Raw genomic sequence first — 22,757 nt, 5'->3', positions numbered from 1 at the left:
TTTGTGTTTCCCTTTTGTTTCTGTTTAGCTTTCAGATGGCCCTAGTGTTGTTGTATAAAGTTTCTCAGTTACTATCTGCCGAGAATGCTGTTTATGCCATGAAGTATCCCTCTCATGTGTTTGTTTCTGTTGTGTAACAAATGTATACCTAAGGCTGAAACTGACCAAGTGTACCAGTGTGCCACAATACTGTTTTGCAATACAGAAAAAAGCTTGCAACTTTGCCAGTGTGTTGTGGCGTCCAAGCAACCCAACCCTTGTTCTTTGTCCCTTGCTGCCTCTTGTGCCTGGAACTGACTCCTAGAACACATCCATAATGCTGGTTACCTGCCTTTCTTCATATCCTACTTTAAAAATCCTTCTTTTTGAGAAACCTTTGACACTAAGAGCAACTACACTTAAGAAAATACAAAAAATGGAGGTTGCCTTGTCTCTGTGTCTGTATATAAGAATGATACAAAACCTACAGGTGGATAATACCTTTATTAGGCAATTAGTTCTCAAATGCATTGCCTACCTGCATGCTGCGTTTTAAGTCTAGCTTAAGTGTATGCAATAACTGCATATTTCTCCCCTATTAATCCCCTGCCTCTTCACCCCTTTCACTGGTGTCTTTCTTGTATTTGTTTCATAGATGGAAAGCTCTTGGGACAGGGTCCTGCCCTCTCTTACTCTGAAAAACACCATGGCACTATATACACATAATGTAACCAGAAGTGACTTTACGACAGCTGTTAATGTTGTATGACAATAAACATACAAATGAATTAACCCAAAAGTGAGCGACTGTTTTCTGAGTGTACATTTTTGACCTAATAGCTCTCTTTGTGTATGTACTGAGATTAAAAAATAAAATAAATATCAACCCATTCTGCCCACAGTTTTGCGTATTCTGTCATAGAAAGACACTGTTGAAATGTTATCTTCTCCGCCTCTTGTCACCCATTGTTCGTGACAAATGGGCAGTATTTGTTCATTTGATGTGCATATTGAAAGTCAGGGTGTGTATTTGTTGTTAGTTTGCACCTTGGGTGGGTCCAAGATAGCTATTTGGATCATGGCTCAGATCTCCATGCTGCAATGAAGGAAAGACTCTCCAAGATAGCCAGTCTAAAAGCTTATTTAATTAATTGCGTTTCTGGTTCTTAATTGAATTCAAAACCTTGATATAGGAGGATGATAGTAATAGGAGCAATACCAAGCTGAGTAGTCACAACTTGCCAAGCCACCTTGGTCCCTTTGGCCTGTGTTATACCTCTGGTGTTTTCATCCTTTAGGTCAGCTTTGCATCAAGTTCAGATATAACAACACGAGTTCTTCAGTTTGTGGAAGACAGAATGCAGATTACTATGGTAATGTTTTAGCCTGCCTGTTTGTGCTTTAGCTTAGATACTTCTGACACATAACAAGCTTAACCGAATCTTGATCTTGCACTATACTTTATTTTGGGATGCCTGGTTTCACGTTTCTCTTGTAAAAGTCCTTTTCTTTGCTTTGGCACTATCTTAAGCTTTGCTATAACAGTGGTGGTGGTTATCTCACGACTGGTGTGCAGTGGAGTATGTGTGTCTTCTAGTTGCCTACTGACTTATGGCAACCCCATGAATTTCATAAGGACTCCTTAGGCTGTTCTTCCTCTGAAATATATCCTACAGCATGTGGTATTGTTGGCAGTCTTCCATCCAAGTATTAACCAGGGCTGACCCTGCTGAGCTTCCAAGATCAGATGGGATCTGGTACCGTCAAGGTATGCTGTTTATTTATTAACCTGTTTATAGCCCACCCTGAATCATAGGATTTAAATTGTAAACAGCAAAGAGCATCATCAGCATATCGACTGCCTCCAAACTCTTAGAGCATCCAGCAGCTTTATGCAGATGTTTAACAGCATGATGACAGAAGTGGAACATTGTCCTCACTCACAGCTTAATAATGTGATTTATTTAATACCTGTAAAGCTGAGCAGGAGTCCCCCAGTGACTGTTTCTGGCCCTCACAATCTTCTGACACACTGGCTTCATGTCCTACATCTCCTGCGCACAAGACATTGTCCAGCATGCTTAATTGTCTGTTGAGCATCTGTGAGCCAAATAGATTGGCACCCTTTGGAGTGTACTGGTGGTCTTTTCTGTCTCTGTATTCCATAATGAGACCAACACCTTGACATAATAGCCACTCTTTCCAGCTAGAAAATAACCTGGAGCATTCAGGAGTCCTTTAGATTTTGGAGGTCTTAAGCGGCATGTTATCTTAATTGGTCCCCCATCCCTGCAGGACGGGTTTACTGCCAAACCAAACTTGTCTAACCATGACAATGGAGTTGTTGATTCTCCTTCACTTGATCATTTGCTGTTCAGCAGTAAAATTCAGGTCCTTCACATATGTCATCTCGCCACGTTATAATAGGCCCAGTATAGATGTTGAGTCCCTCAGAGCCACGGTTCTGGGATTCACCAGCACTACCATCAAGATTACATTAGCCAGTTTATGCAAAGAAACGGTGGGTAGTACAGCAGCAGCGTGCCTTTTCTTTCTTTCTTAGCCAGCACAAAATGTAGACCCTGGGAACTGTTACCAAGGAAGATGAATTTCCTTATAGAGGAAATGTATCCATGCAGACGATAGCAGTTTCATCCCCCATCTTTCCGGTGTAGGCTGTTCTGCACCAGGTACCTGAAGAGAGAAAACAAAGGCATGCCTACTTCAGTTAGATTTTAGTTATAAAGGGATGCACACACTTTTGGCTGGCTTGGGGGCCAATGGAGTTGGAGATGTGAAGAATCAATCTTACCCTTCTTCTCTGGCTTGGCACTGGATGGTGGAACATCTAGAGATTGTCCCACAGTTGTGCTGGGTGCCCAAGGGTCTGTGTAGCAGTTCTTATTTGTTAGGAACAAGCTCAGGATAATACAGATAAAACTGACCTCACAGAGGAAGAGAGGGGGAATGGGGTGGATGGGAAATCCAGAAAAGAAACACGAAGGAAAGGTTACAAAGAGCAATGATCCAGCAATGCTCATCAGCAGTTGTATCCTGTGTGCATGGTATATAGAGAATCTTAAAAGCACATCAATGAAATGTGATCTTCAATAGATGTTTTAGTGATGTTGAATGTCAGTTCTGAAATGGTAATTAAAAAGGGAACCTCAAAACTCAAAGGAATTTAAAACAAATGGCTCAAACAGGGAAAGGTTCGGCTGCTTACCTTCTGCAGAGTTTTGGGTTGCTAATGGACCATCAGCCACCATTTGAGACAAGTAGATCCACAGAGAAGCACCTGTCCTCTCTTCATCCTAAGGATCATAATGGCTGAGCATGTGGTTTTGAAACTCTAGCTGGGATATATTTGTGCTTAGTTAACTTTTATTAAATATGGAAGAACATTTATCAACATTGTCCTTATTCTGCTCTGTGCCTCTGGAAACCTCAGGGAAATGGGTTTGAAAACAGTGATTAAGACTTATGTCTCTTGTCTCGCTTCTTCCCGCAGTTAACTGGAATGATCATTGGGGCAGCTGTAGCCTTGCTACTTATCGGGATCGTTGTGTATTTTGTTTACAGGAAGGTGAAGGCCTCCAGTAAGTCTATTCACTTTGCTTGGCAGCTCCTACAGCTTGAATTAGTTATGCATGAGACTAATATCATATTGGTATGCAGAGGAATAAGTGGAGCCCAAATCAGCATCTAATATCTATCTATTGAACTAGTCAAGGGTTGTACAGGATTGAGTCCACCCTAATGGAGGTTTCAATATGCTTTAACAACTGTTAGTATTATTTCTTACATTTTTTAAATCTTGCTTTTCTTCCATTAACTTGAAGATTAAATATATGGCTTTCCTTTCTCTGTACTTTATCCTCTCAACAACCATGCAGCATTGCTAATGCAATACCAACTATTCCTGGCTCTCTTTGTATGAGCAATATGAATAGGTGATAAATCCAATTGGAGTTTTGTAATGAAAATAAACTTTCACCAACACGTATTTAGAAAGAATAGGACCTATTCCCAAAGGAAAAGTTAACTGAGAAAGGATGGATGGGAGGAAGTTGATTTTGGAAGCTCTCTCCTTGTCTTTTCCTTTCCATATTGCAAAGTACTTTGGAAAGGAGGACCAACCTACAGATATTCTTGTGAAAAAAGCTTTCCCATGTTTAGAAACTAACCTGTTGGAACACTCTGCATAAAATCTATCCTAGTTTAAACCAGGTAGCCCCTGACCTAAGATGTGTGGCATGTTAAACCTCCACACTCAGCTCTGAGCTTCTATAGACTTAAACAGTACTGTTCTTAAAGGCTTATACGTATTGCCAAATACATGGAGAGGACTCCTCTGCTCCTCCATAACTCTTCTCCAGCTCCCCACTGCCTGCGTACCTATCCTCTCTGAGAATGCAAGCAGTGGCAGGAGTGTGGCAATGGGACATCTTATTTCACCTGCCTTCTGCTTTTCTTTTGCCCGGCTCTGCATATTAGGCTCAACCTGAGAGGTCAGTAAAAGTGTTGTCAGTGATAGTGAAGAGAAGGAAATGTGTTCCTTCAAGGAAGGGGCATCACAGAAGCTGTTTTGTCAAAGCACACCACCCACCCTCCAAGATGATTCCTTGCCACTCTTCATTTGATGCACAGGCTGCCATTTCTCCACTTGCACTGCACATGCTTAGCCCTAAGACCAGTTGCCCTTCAAAAGTGGGCTACAAGATGATGAGCCTTCTGCTATCTTTCAGAGCAACCTCAGCCGCAAGTGCCTCAGTACAGGTTTCGCAAGAGAGACAAAGTTATGTTCTATGGCCGCAAGATCATGCGGAAGGTAAGGTTGACCTGCAATCTAATGAAAATGAGCACTGGACTCAGATAGTGTGTCTGTTGCAACAGACGGGTGTTGCAGCCCAGGGCTTTCATGCTGACCCAGTGTTGGCCTTGGTTTGCAATCTGGAGACAGGGTGAGCTGCAATGTTTGTCCCTTATCTCCTAGCAATAAAAATGCTGACGGATTAGACAAAGTTTGTTTTCATGACTAATTCCTTTTACTCTGTTCTGTCTCTATTAATGTCCAGAGAAAATGCTTGCTGATAGGACCTTCTGAAATATGGGTGTTTTTGTTTTCAGTGCTTGACATAGAACTGGGAATAACCTGAAAGATAGCTCTAGATCTTAGAAGTATGCAAGACAAGTAGCTGGCAGTGTTATTTAACTTTTGACACCCGGGTACACAGAGGTGCTGGGGGAGAAAAGGGAAGGATGTAGAGGTGTACATGTCTCTAGCACTCCCTTTGAGATCTTGAAATGCATAGCCTGGTGGAAAGTGAACCTTGGGAACTGGGAGAAATAAAGATTCTGGAAACTTAAGCATTCCAGTTGTGAAAATAGCCAACCCCAAAGTGCTTCTGGAGTCCACATCCATTTCCTATGGTTGGATCTTTTCTAAGGGCAGAGTGAGACTAAAATGTGCATTAATAGACCAGCCTTGGTAGTCTGACCTGCATTCCTCCAATAGGTGGCACTCCATACATTGCCATTATAGCTACTGAGTTTTATTGCAAGTTAGAATTTCTCTAGGTGCCAGGTAAACATAAATGTTATAGGGCAACATATAGAGAGAACTAAAAGAATTGTCCTCCAACCCTGGAAATCCAGTTATCCTCCCAAAATTAAATTATATGTGGAGAACATGGTTTTCCTACTATTTTGAGATCCAATGTGTTTTTCGAACTATTTTGAGATCTAACTTATCCCATATGGAGCACTGTGGTGGCTGTTCCTCACCTGCAAACTATTTATTGTGTTACAGTAATAATATAAAATTAATCTTAATACCCTAAGCACCAGGTGGCCCTTCCTTTCCACCTCTGGGTCTCTTTCCATTCTCCTTCACTCTGTTACCTCTTCCTTCTGATTCTTTCTATTGTCCTCTTTGTCTGCTTGTTGTAATTTGAGAGATTTGTCAACGAAAGTGTTGCAGCAACATGTCAGAGTAAACAGACCAAAATTGGTCTTATTCTGGATCAGTGTCTGCAACTTAAACACAATACAATGTTTGCAAATGATTCCTCTTTAAAATGTTTGATGTGCAGAATTTCAAATAGCAAATAAGTAGAAGAGATGGTCTTATGAGCTATAGGGACAAGCTGGCACTTGGTTAGTCTCCAAGAATAGGGCTATTGCTTTAGGTCTGATTCAGTAAAGCCAGGGTTGTGTTCTACATATCTTGCTTTGATGCAAGACCAGATGCCTGTTTTCAGGATACATTGCTCCCTTCTAGGTAACAACCCTGCCAAACTCTCTAGTTGGAAACACCATGCCTCGACAACGGATGAGGAAAAGAGCCAAAGTCTTGTCTTTGGCAAAAAGGTATGTGGAGCAGGGGTGGGACAGGACAGGTGCTTTTGACGGGTTGACCAAGAGAGATTTTCGATCATGTAGCTTGGTTGATTTGCAATAACTGAGGGGGGAAGAAGTTTAAGGTTGGCCTGGTAGTGCATGCTTATTTTTTAATCAGGTAAGGAAAATAAGTGAGAGTCAGTGTTTTGAATGTTGGACTAGGACACTGGGAGACCAGGGTTTGAATCCTTGCTTGGTCATGGAAACCCACTGTATGATCTGTGTGCCTATGAACAAATTCTGCAAAGAAAACCCTGTGATAGGATCTCCATGAGTCAGAAATGACCCGAAGGCATGCAACAACAACATGGAAACTAAACAAAGGTGTCTCTAGGTATAAAAGCTTGTTTCCATTCCAAAGGAGGCAGACACAATGGCTGTCTAAAGCCTCCTATTCATTACATTGTGATATGTGTTCACTGCATTAACCATCTTCTTTTAAGTGGAAAGGTGCAGTATAAATTCTCTTGTGAACAGAAAACTTTTTGAAAGTCCACTTTCATGGCCAAACCATTCTTTGATTGTTGCAAATGTTTTCCTTCCTTGTGCATGAAACTCCACCCAGGACATGTTATGTAGTAGGAGTGAAGAACCTGCAGCTGTCTAGATGTGTATCCTATCATCCCTGGCCACTGGCCAGGCTGACTACAGTCTGTGGGAACTGGAGACCAGCAACATCTGAATGGCCACAGTCTATCCCCACCTTCAGTGCTAAACATATCTGACTGTAGCAGTGATCCCAAGCACTTAGAAAGCTTTTCCACTTAACTTTTTCCACTGACACAGTGGTGTTATTGTGTGTGTGTGTGCGTGCGCGTGTGTGCATGTGCCTTCAGATCATCTGTTGAATTTAATAGGATTTTCATAGGCAAGGAATACTCACAGGTGACTTTGCCAGTTTCTTCCTTTGAAATATAACCTACAATATCTCATATACATTGGTGTCCTCTCGTCCAAGCGCTAAACAAAGCTGACCCTCCAAGACCAGATGGGATCTACAACCAAAAGGAGAGCTGGGATGGGGCCATCCCGGCCTTTCTAGAGAAGGAGTTCTCAGAGCCTAGGAGCAGCCACTAAGAAGTCTGTCTCTCTTGTTCCCAGCAAATAAGCCTGAGAAGGAGGTGGGACAGAGAGAAGAGCCACTCTAGACAATCTTAGTGCTCTAGCAAGCTCATAACGGGAGATATGGACGTGAGAAAACTTATTGTTGAGAGCCTTTGGAGCAGATCAGAGCTTCAGCTTATAACACATTCTTTTTTAAAAACTGGAGCAATAAGTGTACCCCTCCAGAGGCTGCATTGTAGTTTCCATCAACTCTCACCATCGGGCTCTGATCATTGGATCAGAGTTGGGGAAGGGGCACAAGACCTTGGAAGTTACTTTTTTGAATGGACATGTGGCTGTAGGATTCTGGAAGGTGTTGTCAAAAAGGTCACCTTTCTGAATTATGCAGCTGATCAGGTTGGGACAAAAGTGGATCCAGGGAATGATGAGGAGGGACTGAGTCCAGACTTTATAAGGTAAGGCTGGGGTGAGGAAGAGCAGAGCAGGAGACTGAAGGAAGTGGTCCACTTTGCCAATGCTTGTAAAGTATATGTGTGTGAATTAGCCCTACTTCATTTCTTGCAGGATCTTGCGTTTCAAGAAAGAGTCCCCCATTTTGCAACCCAAGGAGCCGCCTCCCTCACTGCTTGAGGCTGACTTAACAGAATTTGATGTGAAGAATTCCCACTTGCCCTCTGAAGTCCTTTACATGCTTAAAAACGTCAGGTAGGGGAAGAAGTGATGAAGCCAGGACTGAGTTGTTGTTTTTGAAATTAAGAGATGACCTTCCTCTTCATTATGCATTTGTGTTAGGATTGAGCATGGCTTTGACGTGAGAGCAAATGACGACGGTCTGAGCCATTTAGCTGGCTCATCCTATTACTGGCAATGGGTAGATGAGCACCACTGGGAGTTTCATAAGCAGGGCACACCAGCAAGAAAGTTGGCTGTGAGCGGCACTCCTTTTACCTCTGAAAAATGGGTTTTGGAATTCTCTCTAGTTTTGGCTAAGAGCAATCACCAGTGGATTCTTCTCCCATGTACACATTTGCTCTTTTAAGGAAGGATTTAAAGTGGTGAGCAGAACAACATCCCCAACAAAGAGTGGTGGAGTTGGTAGGTGGAGTTCATGGGGCACAGGAGTCCTAGCCATAGTTGTTACAGGATATCTTGTTCAGGACTAGTTGTCAATCTGGTATAGATGTGTGGGATGTTATCTTTGCTTAGCCACAGTGAACAGAAAGTTTCAGTTCAACCCTGTTCTATGCCTATGTTGGATATTTAGGGCTTTGCCCTCCAGTTAGGCAAACCGCTGCCTTAGCCAGTTAACTGCAGGGCATTTTGTGCACAGATATTTTTGTTGTTACATGTGCGTCTCTTCTCACAGGGTTCTTGGTCACTTTGAGAAGCCTCTTTTCCTGGAGCTCTGCAAGCACATGGTCTTTTTGCAGCTGCATGAAGGGGAGTACATCTTCCGTCCAGGACAGCTGGACAATAGCATCTATGTGGTGCAGGATGGAAAACTGGAAGTCTGCATCCAAGAGTGTGTAAGGACAGCCAAAACGTTTCTGGCATTTGAAACCATGTTTTATACATTTTGCAGTATTAACTGATAAAATGTTGCTTGGACTCTAGGCTGCAAAAGCTGGGGGGAAAGGAGACTTTTTTGTTTAATGCTCTATCACAGGAAGAACTCCACGAACCTAGAAAAATAACATGTTAAGGAGAATTCTAGTTTGGAGCCTGAAGCCTTTGGAAAAGGAAGGTATAGTTGGTGCTCCATATCCACAGCTTCTGCATCCAGAGATTCAACCAACCATGATTCAAAAATATTCACGCACGCACAAATTCCAGAGTGTGAACCTTGATTTTTCTGTTTTATATTTTGCTGTGCCTTATATAGAACAGGACTTGAGCATTCATGGATTTTGGTATCCACAGAGGGTCCTTGAACCAAACCCCAGCAGATACAAAGGGCCCACTGTATTTCTTCATGAAAGAGTATTCAAAACTGTGTGGTTCATTCTAACACTCTAATCTGGAAATGGTGCCGTCCAGACAAAGCTTTTATCTATGGCCTGCTGAGAATAGAAACTAGACCCGAGTCACGTAACACATGCTCTGTTCCTCTCAGCAGTTTGCTCAATTTTCTTTACTGTTAGCCTGAAGCCTTTAAATTATGTTAGGGTTGTTTGTATACAGAGTTGTGCTTGCCATTTCACTGCAGAGTTGCAAGCCAAGAAGCTGAAGTGATTATTTGTCTCCTGGATCCTGTGCAGGGCAACAAACTAGCCTAGCAACACATACCATGCTGAGCTTTGTGCCAGGTGCAAAGACAGCAAGATAGTGTGGTTCTGCTTTGAATTTAACGTGTAATCATACAGACCAGCTTTCCCTTCCAAGTGTTCTGGACTGCAACTGCCATAGAATCATAGAATTGGAAGAGACCCCAAGGGCCATCCAGTCCAACCCTCTGCTATGTGGGAATACACAATCAAAGTATTCCCTGTGACACATGGTCATCCAGCCTCTATTCAAAAACATCCAAAGCAGGAGACTCCTCCACACTCCAAGGCAGCGTATTCCAATGTCAAATAGCTCTTAGCACCAGGAGGTTCTTTCTAATGTTTAGGTGGAATCTTGCTTCCTGTAGCTTGAACCCATTGGTCTATGTCCTAGTCTGTGGAACAACAGAATACAGCCTTGTTTCATCCTCAATATGACACCCATTCAAATATTTAAATAATAATAATAATAATAATTTTTATTTATAGACCGCTATTCCGCAATGATCATAGCGGTGTACAGTAGAATTGCTATAAAATACAAAAAATTGCAAGGCCTCTCTCCCCCTCAAGATGGTGGTTGGAGGAGGGCTCTTTTTCTTCCAGGCCTGGACTCTCTCCCCCTCAAGATGGTGGTTGGAGGAGGGCTCTTTTTCTTCCAGGCCAGGCCTCTCTCCCCCTCAAGATGGTGGTTGGAGGAGGGCCCTTTTTCTTCCAGGCCATTTAAACATGACTATCATGTCACCTCTTAACCTTCTTTTACCCAACACTGTAAGCCACTCTTATTGGCATGGCTTTCAAATTTTTCACCATCCCCATTTACCATGCCAGCTGAGACTGGTGAGAGTTGTAGCCCAAATCACCTGGAGGTGGTACAAGTTGGGGTAGATGGATGTAGCTGAAGTATGGTTCCTTTATCCTTCCCTGTGTTTAATTCCCATAGGATGGCACGGAAGTAGTGGTTAAAGTGGTTCTGGCAGGAGACAGCGTCCACAGCCTCCTCAGCATTCTGGATGTCATCACGGTAAGCCCCTGTGCTGGTTGTAGATTTTCTGCCTTTTGTAAGATGTGTGGGCAAATGAGCTAGTAGTGGCAGGCACTATGGAGGAACACATGATGTTCAGAAAAAGTCTGCATGGAAGAGGAAGCCAGAAAACTTGACTGTCAAGCCACTTCCTGGCCTCTTGAATTTGAGAGCCTTTTAAGATAAGAACAGCTGGATCAAAAGCCAGTGTGGTATTGTAGTGGTTGGATGAGAATTTTAGAGTTCCAGGTTCAAGTCCCCACAGAGCCATTAAGTTTACTGGGTAACCTTGAATCAATTGCTGTCTTCTATCCTGACCTGCTTCACAATGTTGTTCTTGTGGCAATAAAGTATGAAGGGCAGGAATCTCCATGTATACCTCATGTGAGTAATAGCAAGATAAAAACATAATTAAGAATTAAGAAGAAGAACGAGACTGACAGCACTGCCCTGCTTACTATGGTGGCTAACATGACATCTCTGGGAAGACCACAAGTGGGCATGAGGGCAGTAGTGCACCTGCAATATTAATTAAACCTACTTGTCCTGAATATGGAGGTACAGTTCAGCAATTATTTCCTCTTTAATGTTTACTGCTCCATCCCAAGCATGGGCAACCACCTATGGCATCTGAATTTTTGGAGGAGATCTCATTTGCCCTGAGTTCTCTAAGCAAATGCCACAAATAACAGCTATGGTTCTACATCACAGTCTGCATTTCCTAACGTTATAAATACCTACCTGTTCTACAGAAATGCAGCAGACCCTGTTAGTGAATTGTGAAGATGCTCATTCAGGCACTAGCAAGAGTATTCCAGGGCCCACGGGGCACCCCTGTACTCTGTCACTTCCTAGCCGATGTCTGGATGTGCATTAACAGTGCCCCAGTGCACATTGGTGTCCATTGTACACCAGGGCTGTCGCACATCAGTCACCCCACTGGCTGCCATTGCACAACAGATGCCTTTCCATTGTAACGTCATGGCAGCCCCACAGTAAATATGAACATTGTGAAACTTCGCATTTCGGTTTCCTGCACTTTTATGCCCATTTATGAAAATGTAAGTCCCCTGCTGAATTTCAGAATTCTCAGTTTATTTTCAGATTGATCTTGTAAGATGTAAACATAGCCACATTTGGTTTGTTCAGATCCAGCCTTGTGCCACAAGCAAGAGGCTGCCATCTCCTTTTCCCTTGGGAGCTTCTGGCTGGGCTAGCATTTAAGTGGACAAGTTCCTGCCTCGGGCTCTGCTTATTACTTAGTCAATTATTTTTTTTTAATCTCCTGTAATTAAGAATTAATCAGCCAGTTGGGACTGCAGCCATTGGACTGTGCAAAACCAGCAGACAACTTCCATTTCCCCCGGCTGTATAAAGAATGTGTTCAAGATAAGGGCATTTGAGGTGTGGTGGGGTTTGAACTATGGGAGCAGGGCTGGGTTAGGACAGAAAGTAGGAGCTTTCTCCCTGGGCAACTATAAGGAGAGATGCAGAGCATGTGATGAGCACAAAGCAGTTGCTGTTATGACTTGCGAGCATTTAATTTTTAAACTGCAAAGAATACCTGCAAAGATTTGTCTATCTTTTATTATTCCCTCACTGCCAGCATGGTCAAAGACTTGTGCATTAGATGGCCCCAGACTGTGAAACAAGGAACCAGTTTTATTTTGAAGGCAGAGCCCGCACAAGGCTAAAAATAATGTGCTTGTCCCTACGATTTAAAAAATAACCATTATCCTGGTCACCTCTGGCAAGTATTAAATCTGTCCCAAGTGGCCAGATCCAGGAATCTTTCTTGTAAATGGGTAGAGACGTGGCAGTTCTTTTTTCCTTTTATGCAACCACTGTGATGTAAATGACTGACAAGTATCTGAGGGCACGCTTTGCTTGGCCCTCAAAAAGATATATACATTCAGCTCAAAAAATTGTAGACAGACAATCTCCTTCCAGCTGTTCAATTGTCTGGCTAATACTGTCTTCTAGCTTTCCATCCTCTTTGCCCAGGCACTCATGGTTTGGGGCTGTACTTTCATGGCAGTGTTATTCCCCTGTGGCTTTCAGCTGTGGTATGGACTGCGTTGAGAGACACTGGTGCCCCTTAGTCACTTAGAGGTGCTACAGAGAAAAATGGAGGGTACTACCTCTGTAGACCATCTCAAAGTGACAGTAGGAAGTAAAGGTGCATCTGTTCCTGTTGCTATTCTGAGTGTGTTTCCAGAAGAAAGCAGAGGTATTTGGGGTAGTACATGGTTCTGGGTTGCTTGGGGAGGTGACCCACTTCTGCTTAGCCCTTCTCATGGTGCACGGTTTGTGAATGGCGGATCTGGCAATATTGTGGGTATGTGTTGGAATGCCTCCTTAGTACTGTGGGGCAACAACCTGACTGCTCCCTTCTTTAAAATGTTGGCAGCCATTTTCAAGGTTGGTCCTGCTTTCTGAACATACAAATATTGGCAGAGGCCACAGCTCTGGGTGTGTGCTTGGCAGTTGCAGGAACAGGGAACAAGGAGAAAGCAAGTCACATGGACAGCATGTGTGATACGAGAAACTCAATTTTTCCTCCAATTTTCATTCATAAGGGTCACCCTGCACCTTACAAGACAGTGTCTGCTCGAGCAGCAATGCCTTCCACAATCCTCCGGCTCCCTGCCAATGCATTTCAAGACGTCTTCCAGAAATATCCCGAGACCCTTGTGAGAGTCGTGCAGGTGAGATGCATGAAGATTGGGAGGGGATCTGTGTTGTTTGAGGTATCTTCTTTAGCTTTAAAGGTGCCCCAACAAATTTTGTGCCCCTTTTCTCCTTAGATCATCATGGTGAGGCTCCAAAGAGTGACCTTCTTAGCTTTGCACAATTACCTTGGTTTGACCACTGAACTCTTCAATTCTGTAAGTGAAACGATTAATTAATAAAACTCCAGCTTTTCTGAAAGGATTGTACAGGCAGCCCTCCTTATCCATGGATTTTTTTATCCATGGATTCAAGTGGGACTTGAGCATTCACGGATTTTGTTATCCACAGAGGGTCCTTGAATAAAACACCAGCGGATAACAAGGGCCCACTCTATATCATTTGGTTGGCTGTCTCATAAGCATTTAAAGGTTGTAATTTTATGCATAGCCAACTGTGTGAATGTATGTTGATTTTAATGTTTTACCTGCTAACACATGTTTGGCAATCCACATGAAAGATACCCCTGTTCTGTAAATCTGGCACATCTGATTTGAAGCATTTCATTTGGAGATCCAGGCTTCTGATTCTCTTGTTGCCAGTTACAATAGTAGTCGAGTATTGTTTTACTAGAAGACAATGCCACCAAGCATGGACAAATGTACCATGCTGGCTTTTAGAACTTCAGTAAAGCTTGGAGACAACTGAAAACATTTTAGATAATTTACGGGAGTGTGATGCCATCTGTACAACATTTTGTAATGTGAGAGTAATGGTGTGCTGCCATATGTGTGTCTGGCTTCTGTTCCTTCCAGGAGAACCAGGCCATTCCATTGGTGTCAGTTGCAAGCGTAACATCTAGTGGAAATGCCAACAAAGTGGTGAAGAGGCAACTGTCCAATATGTCAGAGGAGGATCGGACAGAGAAGATGGAGAAGCAAGGGACTATGTCAGACACTGGTAAGGATTATCTTTGCCAGTCATGGTTCTTGGTAGCAAATCTGAGTTGCATGGAGTCTGCTTCGTTTCAGAAAAGATTGTCAGTTTGCATAAATGCACTGTGAATGTCAAGCCTGCATGTATGAACAGTGGGTTTTAAAAATGGAGCTGAATTCAGTGGAAGGTCATCATTTGCATTTTGGAAGTATAAAGAGATGGGGCAGGTTTGTCTTGGTTGTTCTGATGCATATTTGTAGCTACAAGCTGTGATGTGTATAAATATCATACCTCCAATATCAGAGGCAGTAGAGGGCCCTAACTATCCCCAGTTGTAGTACCCTGCTTCAAACATTACACCATACATTTTGTATGCATACATCACAAAGTAGTCACATGGTTTCACATTTGTAGTCACATTTGGGTGTCAGCATGACCTTGGAAATGCTCATCAGTTAAAGTGATAGAATGTTATAGGAGGGAACTTTCTGGAGACTTAACTGGTATCTGTCATGCCTGTGTCAAATCAACAAGGACCATCCAGTAGCCATGAGTTCAGTGGAAGTAAAGGATGATATTGAAAAAATAAATCTGGGCCTGTATGTCCATATTCCTGACCCAATCATCTCTGAGCAGGATTAGTATGGCCATTGTAGGGACTGGCAACTGGCCTGAACAGCAAAACATGAGCCTCTGCCTGTTTGTATATATAATAGTTTGTGCTACCATATATCCTCCACTTAAAAAATAAATAAATTTTGTGCAACCTGCATCCAGTCCGCAGGGACATAGCCAAGGGGGGGATTCTTGGGGTCCGGACCCCTCCTTCCATTAGAAAAATGAATGGTGTGTGCTGCTGTGCCGCCGCACCCAAGCTCCATTATAATGGTGGCACTTAGTCTGGACCCCCCCTTCCTAAAATCCTAGCTACATCCCTGTCCAGTGTACGGCGCAGGCACCCCTGGACCACTATTGTTGGTGTACTGGCCATTGTGTTTCTGTTCTGAATCACAGATGGAGGGAGATCTCCTGGATCCGAGATTCCTCTCAGAAGAAGCTTGTCTTTGACCTCCTCTTCTGGATATGCTGATATTTCTGGTGAGCAACACCCATAAGGCGGAAAGAAATGGTGGGAGTGAGGAAAGTGTGCATGACGTTAAATTCCACTTCAAGATTACTGCCTAAGCCCAGTATCCATTTTGAACATTGATGGGGAGTGTCTAAGGTAAAATTAAGTAACATAAAAATAAGGCAAGTTACTGTCCCAAAGCACTTTGCGGGTTGGGTCACATGTTTTCCAGCTCCATTGCAAATAAGAGATGATGAGGGAGCCTGGCAGGAAGGTGCCTGTAATGTGTCACACTCTGTCTCTGCAGGAACTCTAGCTGGCGCTAAAGCGGACTTGAACATGGCCTGCGAGAGAGCCAGAGTCATCTCTACCTCATCCTCTTCTGAAGCACTTTCAAGTCCAGCCACATGCAAGGTAGTTACTGAGACTTGCTATCTCCAGCTGAACAGCAACCAGATCGGAAACACATGGGGTGGTGGCAGCTCATTTTGACTAAGGTCTTAGACAGCAAATTCCAGCCTTGTGTAAGGTTAAGTATACTATGCTTATGCTTGAGAAATAGTGCAGGCCCACCCATTTGCAGGTGCATTTGCAAGCACTTGATGGAGTCAGGATGGGGGGAAATGTCACCCTGCATTAGAGAAATGAAGACAGCAGTTTATTTAACAACATGACAATCTGGTTGAGCTCTCTTGCATCAAAGCAAATGTACACCTCACCATATTTATAACAGTTTTGGAAAATCTATCCAGCAATAGCATATAACATATAGCAGATCATAAGAATGTACAGGACATATTGTAGCCAATGATTAAACAGCAGTCAGTAAGCTATAATAAAAAAATCACAAAGCAAGCATCAAGTGGAAACAATTCAAGAACTTTTTCCTTATATTTCAGATTGTTATCGTTATTAGTAGAAAGTGCCAGTTAATCTATGGTAGGGTCAGAATGCTCTGATAATGCTTGATCTGCTTATCCTTGAGATGCCTAAAGAATTATTTTGCAGCTTTTAAAATTTAAAAAAAGGTTAAAAACATGTTTCCCTTCAGCATGTCTCTATCTTACCTTGGCCTTATAATGTACCTCTGATCTTTCCTCAACACTATTCTTGCAAATGTCTTGTAACCAGATTTGATTGCTAGCCAGTCCAGGCCCCTACAGCTTTCCTAGCTCTTGGTGCTTTGGGCAGTTGAGCATGAAAAATGGTGAATGCACATTGGTAAGGAGTGTGCTAAATGAAGCATGAAATATAACCCTTGGTGTTTTTCCTTGTGCAAGTCCATCTTGAAGAAGACAGTGACAGTGACGGAGATGCCTTCGGCTGTCTTCCACTACACTCAGGACAACCGCTCCGTACAGGAGCCCTCTGCCAACAAGCAAGTTGACGCCATCTTAGAAGCTGCCAAGAAGGATCTCTTAACTTTAATGAAACTGGATGTGAGTGAACAAAAGGGGGCAGATGGATTTGTGCTTTGACAAGAAGTCTGCAGTTAACTTATTGGATTCTTCTGTTGCATTAACTGGTTGCCACTTCTTGAACAGAGCAGGTTCCAGCATTGGAACACTCCTGTACCTTAATGAAAAGCAGGCCAGATATAGCCCCTGAAACAATGTTTTATCTGGCTCCTGCTGTACTTCCCAAATTGTAATATGAGTTTCATAAAAAAACTGGCCTGTGGCTTTATTCCTAAACAAAAAGTGAAGGTGGAGGCAAGGTAATTTCACGTTGCAAGAAAGGAAGGTTTGCTGTATTTCATCACTCTGTCTCTCTGGATTTTGTGTGTAATAAGTGTGACCTACAACACAATGTTGTGGCGTGGAATAATCCTATCCAGGGTGCTAGTCAGTCACCACTTCTTCCAAGGTACTCTATTCCATCCCCCATACCAAAGTTTGGAATCATTCCATTTCCATTTGAAAACAAATACACACACACACTTTTAGAATAGAAAGGCAGCATAGCGTAGTGGTTTGAGTGATCAAAGTTCAAATTCCTCCTCAACCATGAAAATCAACTGGGTGGTTTTGGGCAAATCATACCATCTCAGCCTCAGAGGAGAGCAATGGTGAACAGTGTCAGATCAAATCTTGCCCCCCAAAAGTTGATAGGGTCACCTTAGCATTGCTGTAAGTCAGAAATGACTTAAATGCACACAGCAGTGACTCTTAGAAATATAAATACATAGAATGAATATACAGACTGGATTACTTCAATCTAGAAAGATCAACAGGGTTGGGCCACAGGAGATGACTGTATGGAAACATAATATATGTTCGTATGTGGCATCAACATACAACAATAAATCGACATGCATGCTTTTCTTTTCTCCTCTTAGGACCCCCATCACTTAGATGGGAAAGTAACATTGCACCAAGTTACTGCTGGGACGGTGGTGTCAAGGCAAGGTGACCAGGTGAGTATCCTTTGTATGGGAGAGTGCTGTATGTAGGCTTAGATATACTTGAGTTGGTTATCTCCCATGTGGACATGTGGGGTGGCATTACATCAGCCTCCTAATTCCTCTGGTGTTGCCTGTTCAGGTTGGTAGCAATGCACCAGAGTTTGGGGCAGTGAAGGGCTTCATTTATTGCATCACACCTATGGCTACTTTGTTCTTCTTAAGCACTTACAGTGCTGAAGTTCTTGACTTTTGTTAGGTGATGCCAGTTAAGATTTTTGCCAGAATGAGGAATCTATAGTCCTCCAGATATTTTTGGACTTTAGTTTCTACCCTGGCCGATCAGTAGTTAGGGATGATGGCCACTGCAGTTCAATAGCACCTGAAGGGCCTTAGTTCTTCCATCCCTGATTTATGCCCAGAAAATATCTAGCAGTATGGTTCAAGTCTAGAGAACAGCTCTGCCTTTCTCTGTGTCAGAGAGGCTGAGCTCAGGCTGCAGCATCATGTGGGGTAGCTCTCTTTGAACCTTAGCAGACCTGAGCGCAGGTAAGGAATTGCATGTTTAAATTCTTGCCCACTTAAAGCAGTTGCCTTCTTGACACATAGAAATATGGCTTTATTTTGGAAAAGGTCCCTTAGGACCCTTTTACTTGGTGGCCTTGGACCATACTGGTGACAACCTGAAGTGGTATGATCAAGGAAAAGTTGCACCACTTTGATTCTGCTGCAGAAGGTGGCAGTGCTGTGAATAATGACCTTGGTAGTCCTTCCATGGACTCTTGGAGACTGGGTGCCTGGATACCTTGAATAGGACACACAGAGGAAGAAGGGGCACAAATATAAGAGAGACGTCATAAAGCAGCTCCAGGGATCTAGGGAATGGTACTGCTTTTGTCTTCCTCTGTGCAGTCTGTATGTGGAGCTTGGAATCCTTGCATTGAAAAATGCTGCCTTCAGGCCCTCATGAGAGAACGGGGGTGGTGCAGCGGGATTAATGGCTATACATATTTTTCCAATTTTAATTGTTCTAAATCTGATGCGTGCAGTCAGAAATCCTCCCAGGGGAAGACATTGCAGTCCAGAGCGCTTGGACTAAAACGGCTTCTGCTGCACATAGCTGGCTCAGCGTTCTGCCTTGCCTGATGAGGGAAGAGCTGCTTGTGAGAGCGTGCAAAAACTAGAGAAGCCAAGGACAGGCAGGCAGAGCAGAAGAGGACATTAGTTTGTTCATTGGTGAGGTTAGATCACAGAATGATGGGGATAAGGGTTCCTTTTCTACCCAAACCTGCTCTGTTCTAATGTCTGAAAGATCAGAGTCTGGTCCATCTCTAGGGTTTGAGCAGTGCATGAAGGGCAGTCACTGTGTGTTGTTTTAAACGAGGAATGAGCAACTGTGGAGTACATTAGCCCTTCCAGAGATAGCACCCCCATTGCACCTGCTCCCACCAAACCAAAATCAATGTTTATGCCCCCAAATACTCTGTAGGGGACATGGGGGCATGTTTTGGGCCATCCTGTGTCTTAGAGGATGTTTGGAGGCATTTTGAGGCAAAAAATTCACAAAATTTCCTATTGACTCGGGGGATCCATTTGTTGTTGTTAGCAGCCCTTATCAGTTACAGTGTCTTTACTGGTCATTTGTGTTTTGTGTTTTTACTTTAATACTCCATGTCCAAAGTAAATCCCCCTTCCCTACACATTTTAAAATCCAAATCTTCCTTTGATTTTTGACATACGAGATGGCATGGGTGCAAATGCTGTTTTCTGCCTCTCCTCTTTCAGGATGTCAACATCCGGTTTGTGATCTCAGGGATGCTGCACGTCTATCAGCGTAAGATTGACTCCGAGGAGGAGACCTGTTTGTTCATCACTCACCCAGGAGAGCTGGTGGGGCAGCTTGCCGCCCTCACGGGAGAACCCCTCATCTTCACCATCAAAGCCAATCGGGACTGCAGCTTCCTGGCCATCTCTAAGTCACACTTCTATGAGTGAGTCCCCTTTTTCCTTTCACTTGAGTCTCGTGGGAGAAACTATGGCTTTCTCAGGCTAGACTGCCTAGATCAAACCTAGGCCAGCTCAGGAGGGCAGGGCTCTTCTCTTTAATATTATTTTGGGACACAAGGATGATGGTGGAGGTCTTACAGCTAGCTGGAGCCCAAGCCTATTCTTGCCAGACACTCAACTTCATGATGGTAAGAGCTGTTCAATTGTGGAACATACTCTCTTGGAGTGTGATGGAGTCTCCTTCTTTGAATGTCTTTAAACAGAGGTTGGATGGCCATCTGTCGGGGATGCTTTGATTGAGAGTTCCTGCATGGCAGAAAGGGGTTGGACTGGATGGCCCTTGTGGTCTCTTCTAACTCTGTGCTTCTGTGCTTCTATGAATTCATTCAGTATTGAAAATGTAGGTTCAGAATTGTTCCATTGTGACTGCCAGAGACTTCCATGTCAGTGGTGCTGTGAGTCCACTATGGAGTCTGTTCTAAACTTAAAAAGGAGCTCTCCCAGCTGCTGAGCCTATGTTGGGGATGGATTGACTACAAGCCACCCACTGCTCCTGTTGGTCACCCAAATCTCCCTGATTGTATGTGGCTTGAGGCCATGTAGACTGTGCAGGAGAAAAGGAGATATCAATGTTCTCTGCTGAGATAGTTCAAATGTGTATTATGCGAATGGAAAATAGATACTGGGTGTGTGATGCCAGTGGAGCACATTTGTATATAGTTTGTCTTGTTCCTCTAACTGCGTGTGTGAGCATGGAATTAGTAAAGGGTGTGACATCCTGACTATTGGAGATCCCAACTTCCTTTTTTACTTGTATGCCCACCATTTCCAAAATCTCACCACACATTGCCTTGTACTTTCAGACCCACCAAGGACAAAGATATTGGGTTTTTTTTAAACAAACTTATCTCTGGATGCTAAATTCTATACTTGGTGCTGGCTTTCCAATATGATTGGAATAAGCACACAATGCCTCCTAGCCTTGGTTGGAGTCATACTAGGAAGGGAAGAGCCGAACAAGGCCAGAAATTTTCTCTAGCCCAGCTGTAGGGCCAACAAAGACAGCAGTTTGGCAGTGGTGCCATGGAATTTCACACCCCCAGCAGACATTCTGCTCCTGACGTGCCTCTAACAGCAGGGTTTAAGTATGGGGGCAGATGCCAGCTAATTACACCGTTTCCCTCCATGTGCAGCTGTGATGTGTAAAATGCTGGGTTCTTGTGATCTCATTTAAAGCTGGGAGTGGGCCTTTGAATCCAGCGTCTAATTAAGCCATCACTTGGGTAAGTGGAAGGCAACGGGAGGCCTTGCAATGTGTGACTGATTTCAGTTGCCAGAGCAGTTGGGAAAAGTCAAATCATGCCATTATTAGAAGCTGGCCAGTTGGGGAACCACTTCTTGTAGTTCTGTCTTACCAGCCTAGCTAGTTAGCTACAATGTCATTGGCTCCACTGTCTCTCCTACACACCCTTAGAAGAACCAACAGTGGTTCGTATTCGAAGTCCCTGGCTCATGCCTTCCCCCTCTGCACAAGTATATGTGCCCCTACCTCTCTTGTTTTCCTAGTATTTTTCCTTTCCCTTGCCAGTCCTGTATTTTCCTCCTTCTTAGCTGCCCTCCATCCTTGTTTGTTTGCTCCAGCTTCTTCCTAATTCACATTCTAGGCTTTGAGTACATGCAAGAATGAAGGGTTTAAGTATTTTATGATCCCTTGGACAAAGGAGTAAATGTGGATTGGCATCTGGGTGATGCTCAGGTTGTTATCCTAGCCAGGTAGCACCTTCAGAGATGGTGATACTCCTACAGCCCTAACAAAAGAGCTTTGAACCAGATGGTTCATTGGGATGTTTACCAACAAATGCAAACCATACAGCTGGCAGTTGTTGTACCCTCATCACTTCTATATGCTCTTCCTAATGGCTATGTCTTGCCTTCCAGAATAATGCGGGAGCAGCCCACTGTTGTCTTGGGAGTGGCTCACACCGTGGTGAAGCGTATGTCATCCTTTGTGAGGCAAATTGACTTTGCTCTAGACTGGATGGAAGTGGAAGCTGGGCGAGCCGTTTACAGGTAGAGTACAAACAAATAGGTACAAACTTGTTCCCATGTTGGGACAGGAAGAACCTAACTAGCCATTAGCAGCAATCTGACTATCTATGGCTTAATCTATATCTGGAGATATTGGCTTAAATCCAATTACTAGGAGTCTCATTGGTACGCAAGCAAGTGTTGACTGAACTAAATTCTGATTGATTCATTGTGCCTACTGGGGACTTTAAATATTTGCAAGTAAATATATAATTCATAGACTCCGGGCCACTTGGTCAAATACAGTCCATGGGCTGGAGTCCAAGAAAGCTTGTGCCATGTAAAACCTGTTAGTCTTTAAAGTGCTAGTAAACACCTTATTGTTTTCTCTGCAACAGACTTCCTCTAGAAAGAAATATTTATTGTTCCTCATAAAAGAATAGAGATCTTTTATCTGTTAAGTCATTAGGTGGTCAATTTAAAAATTAGCTTGCAAGTCCCATAAAAGAACTGTTGCAGATGCTTGTTGGATAATCTGTGTTATTTTAAAGACATTTTTTATGTGACCTCAAGTCATCTCTGGCTTATGGGCTCAAGATGAGCCGCCTTATTGATTTTCTTTGTGCAGAGGGGTTTGCCCTTCCTCTGAGACAACATTACCCAATGGATTTCCATTGCCAAATGGGAATTTGAACCCTGGTCTCCCAGAATAGTAATCCAACACTCAAACTAGTGCACCATGCTGCCTCTCCAGAATATTCACATTAAATGGCAATCTAAAGCAGTTAAGCATAGTTAAGCTCACAATGAGGTATAGGATCATTTCTGTTGTCTGCGTCTAACCTACCTCAAAGATATGTTGTGAGGATGCATTAGAGAGGAGGGGAGACAGGACCACCACCTTAAGCTCAT

At 43.3% G+C, this 22,757-nt stretch overlaps 1 protein-coding gene across 3 annotated transcripts in view; it reads left to right on the top strand.

Annotated features, from left to right (window-relative positions):
• PNPLA7 (patatin like domain 7, lysophospholipase) overlaps nucleotides 1-22,757 on the top strand; it is an 83,981-nt gene that overhangs the window by 3,291 nt on the left and 57,933 nt on the right. For all 3 annotated transcript variants that reach the window (XM_089535045.1, XM_089535046.1, XM_089535047.1), the window contains exons 2-17: nucleotides 1,278-1,352; nucleotides 3,491-3,578; nucleotides 4,728-4,810; nucleotides 6,263-6,351; nucleotides 8,011-8,151; nucleotides 8,813-8,972; nucleotides 10,654-10,734; nucleotides 13,314-13,442; nucleotides 13,542-13,622; nucleotides 14,220-14,364; nucleotides 15,355-15,438; nucleotides 15,717-15,823; nucleotides 16,690-16,848; nucleotides 17,748-17,825; nucleotides 19,596-19,801; nucleotides 21,756-21,887. In XM_089535045.1, the coding sequence (XP_089391171.1) occupies nucleotides 1,278-1,352; nucleotides 3,491-3,578; nucleotides 4,728-4,810; nucleotides 6,263-6,351; nucleotides 8,011-8,151; nucleotides 8,813-8,972; nucleotides 10,654-10,734; nucleotides 13,314-13,442; nucleotides 13,542-13,622; nucleotides 14,220-14,364; nucleotides 15,355-15,438; nucleotides 15,717-15,823; nucleotides 16,690-16,848; nucleotides 17,748-17,825; nucleotides 19,596-19,801; nucleotides 21,756-21,887 (1,838 nt within the window). The remainder of the gene's footprint in view (nucleotides 1-1,277; nucleotides 1,353-3,490; nucleotides 3,579-4,727; nucleotides 4,811-6,262; nucleotides 6,352-8,010; nucleotides 8,152-8,812; nucleotides 8,973-10,653; nucleotides 10,735-13,313; nucleotides 13,443-13,541; nucleotides 13,623-14,219; nucleotides 14,365-15,354; nucleotides 15,439-15,716; nucleotides 15,824-16,689; nucleotides 16,849-17,747; nucleotides 17,826-19,595; nucleotides 19,802-21,755; nucleotides 21,888-22,757) is intronic.

The sequence above is a fragment of the Sceloporus occidentalis genome, unplaced genomic scaffold, assembly GCF_023333645.1.
Source record: "Sceloporus occidentalis isolate IW3139 unplaced genomic scaffold, rSceOcc1.0.p SCAF_8, whole genome shotgun sequence".
Lineage (NCBI taxonomy): Eukaryota > Metazoa > Chordata > Lepidosauria > Squamata > Phrynosomatidae > Sceloporus > Sceloporus occidentalis.
This window is presented reverse-complemented; position numbering and strand designations above follow the sequence as displayed.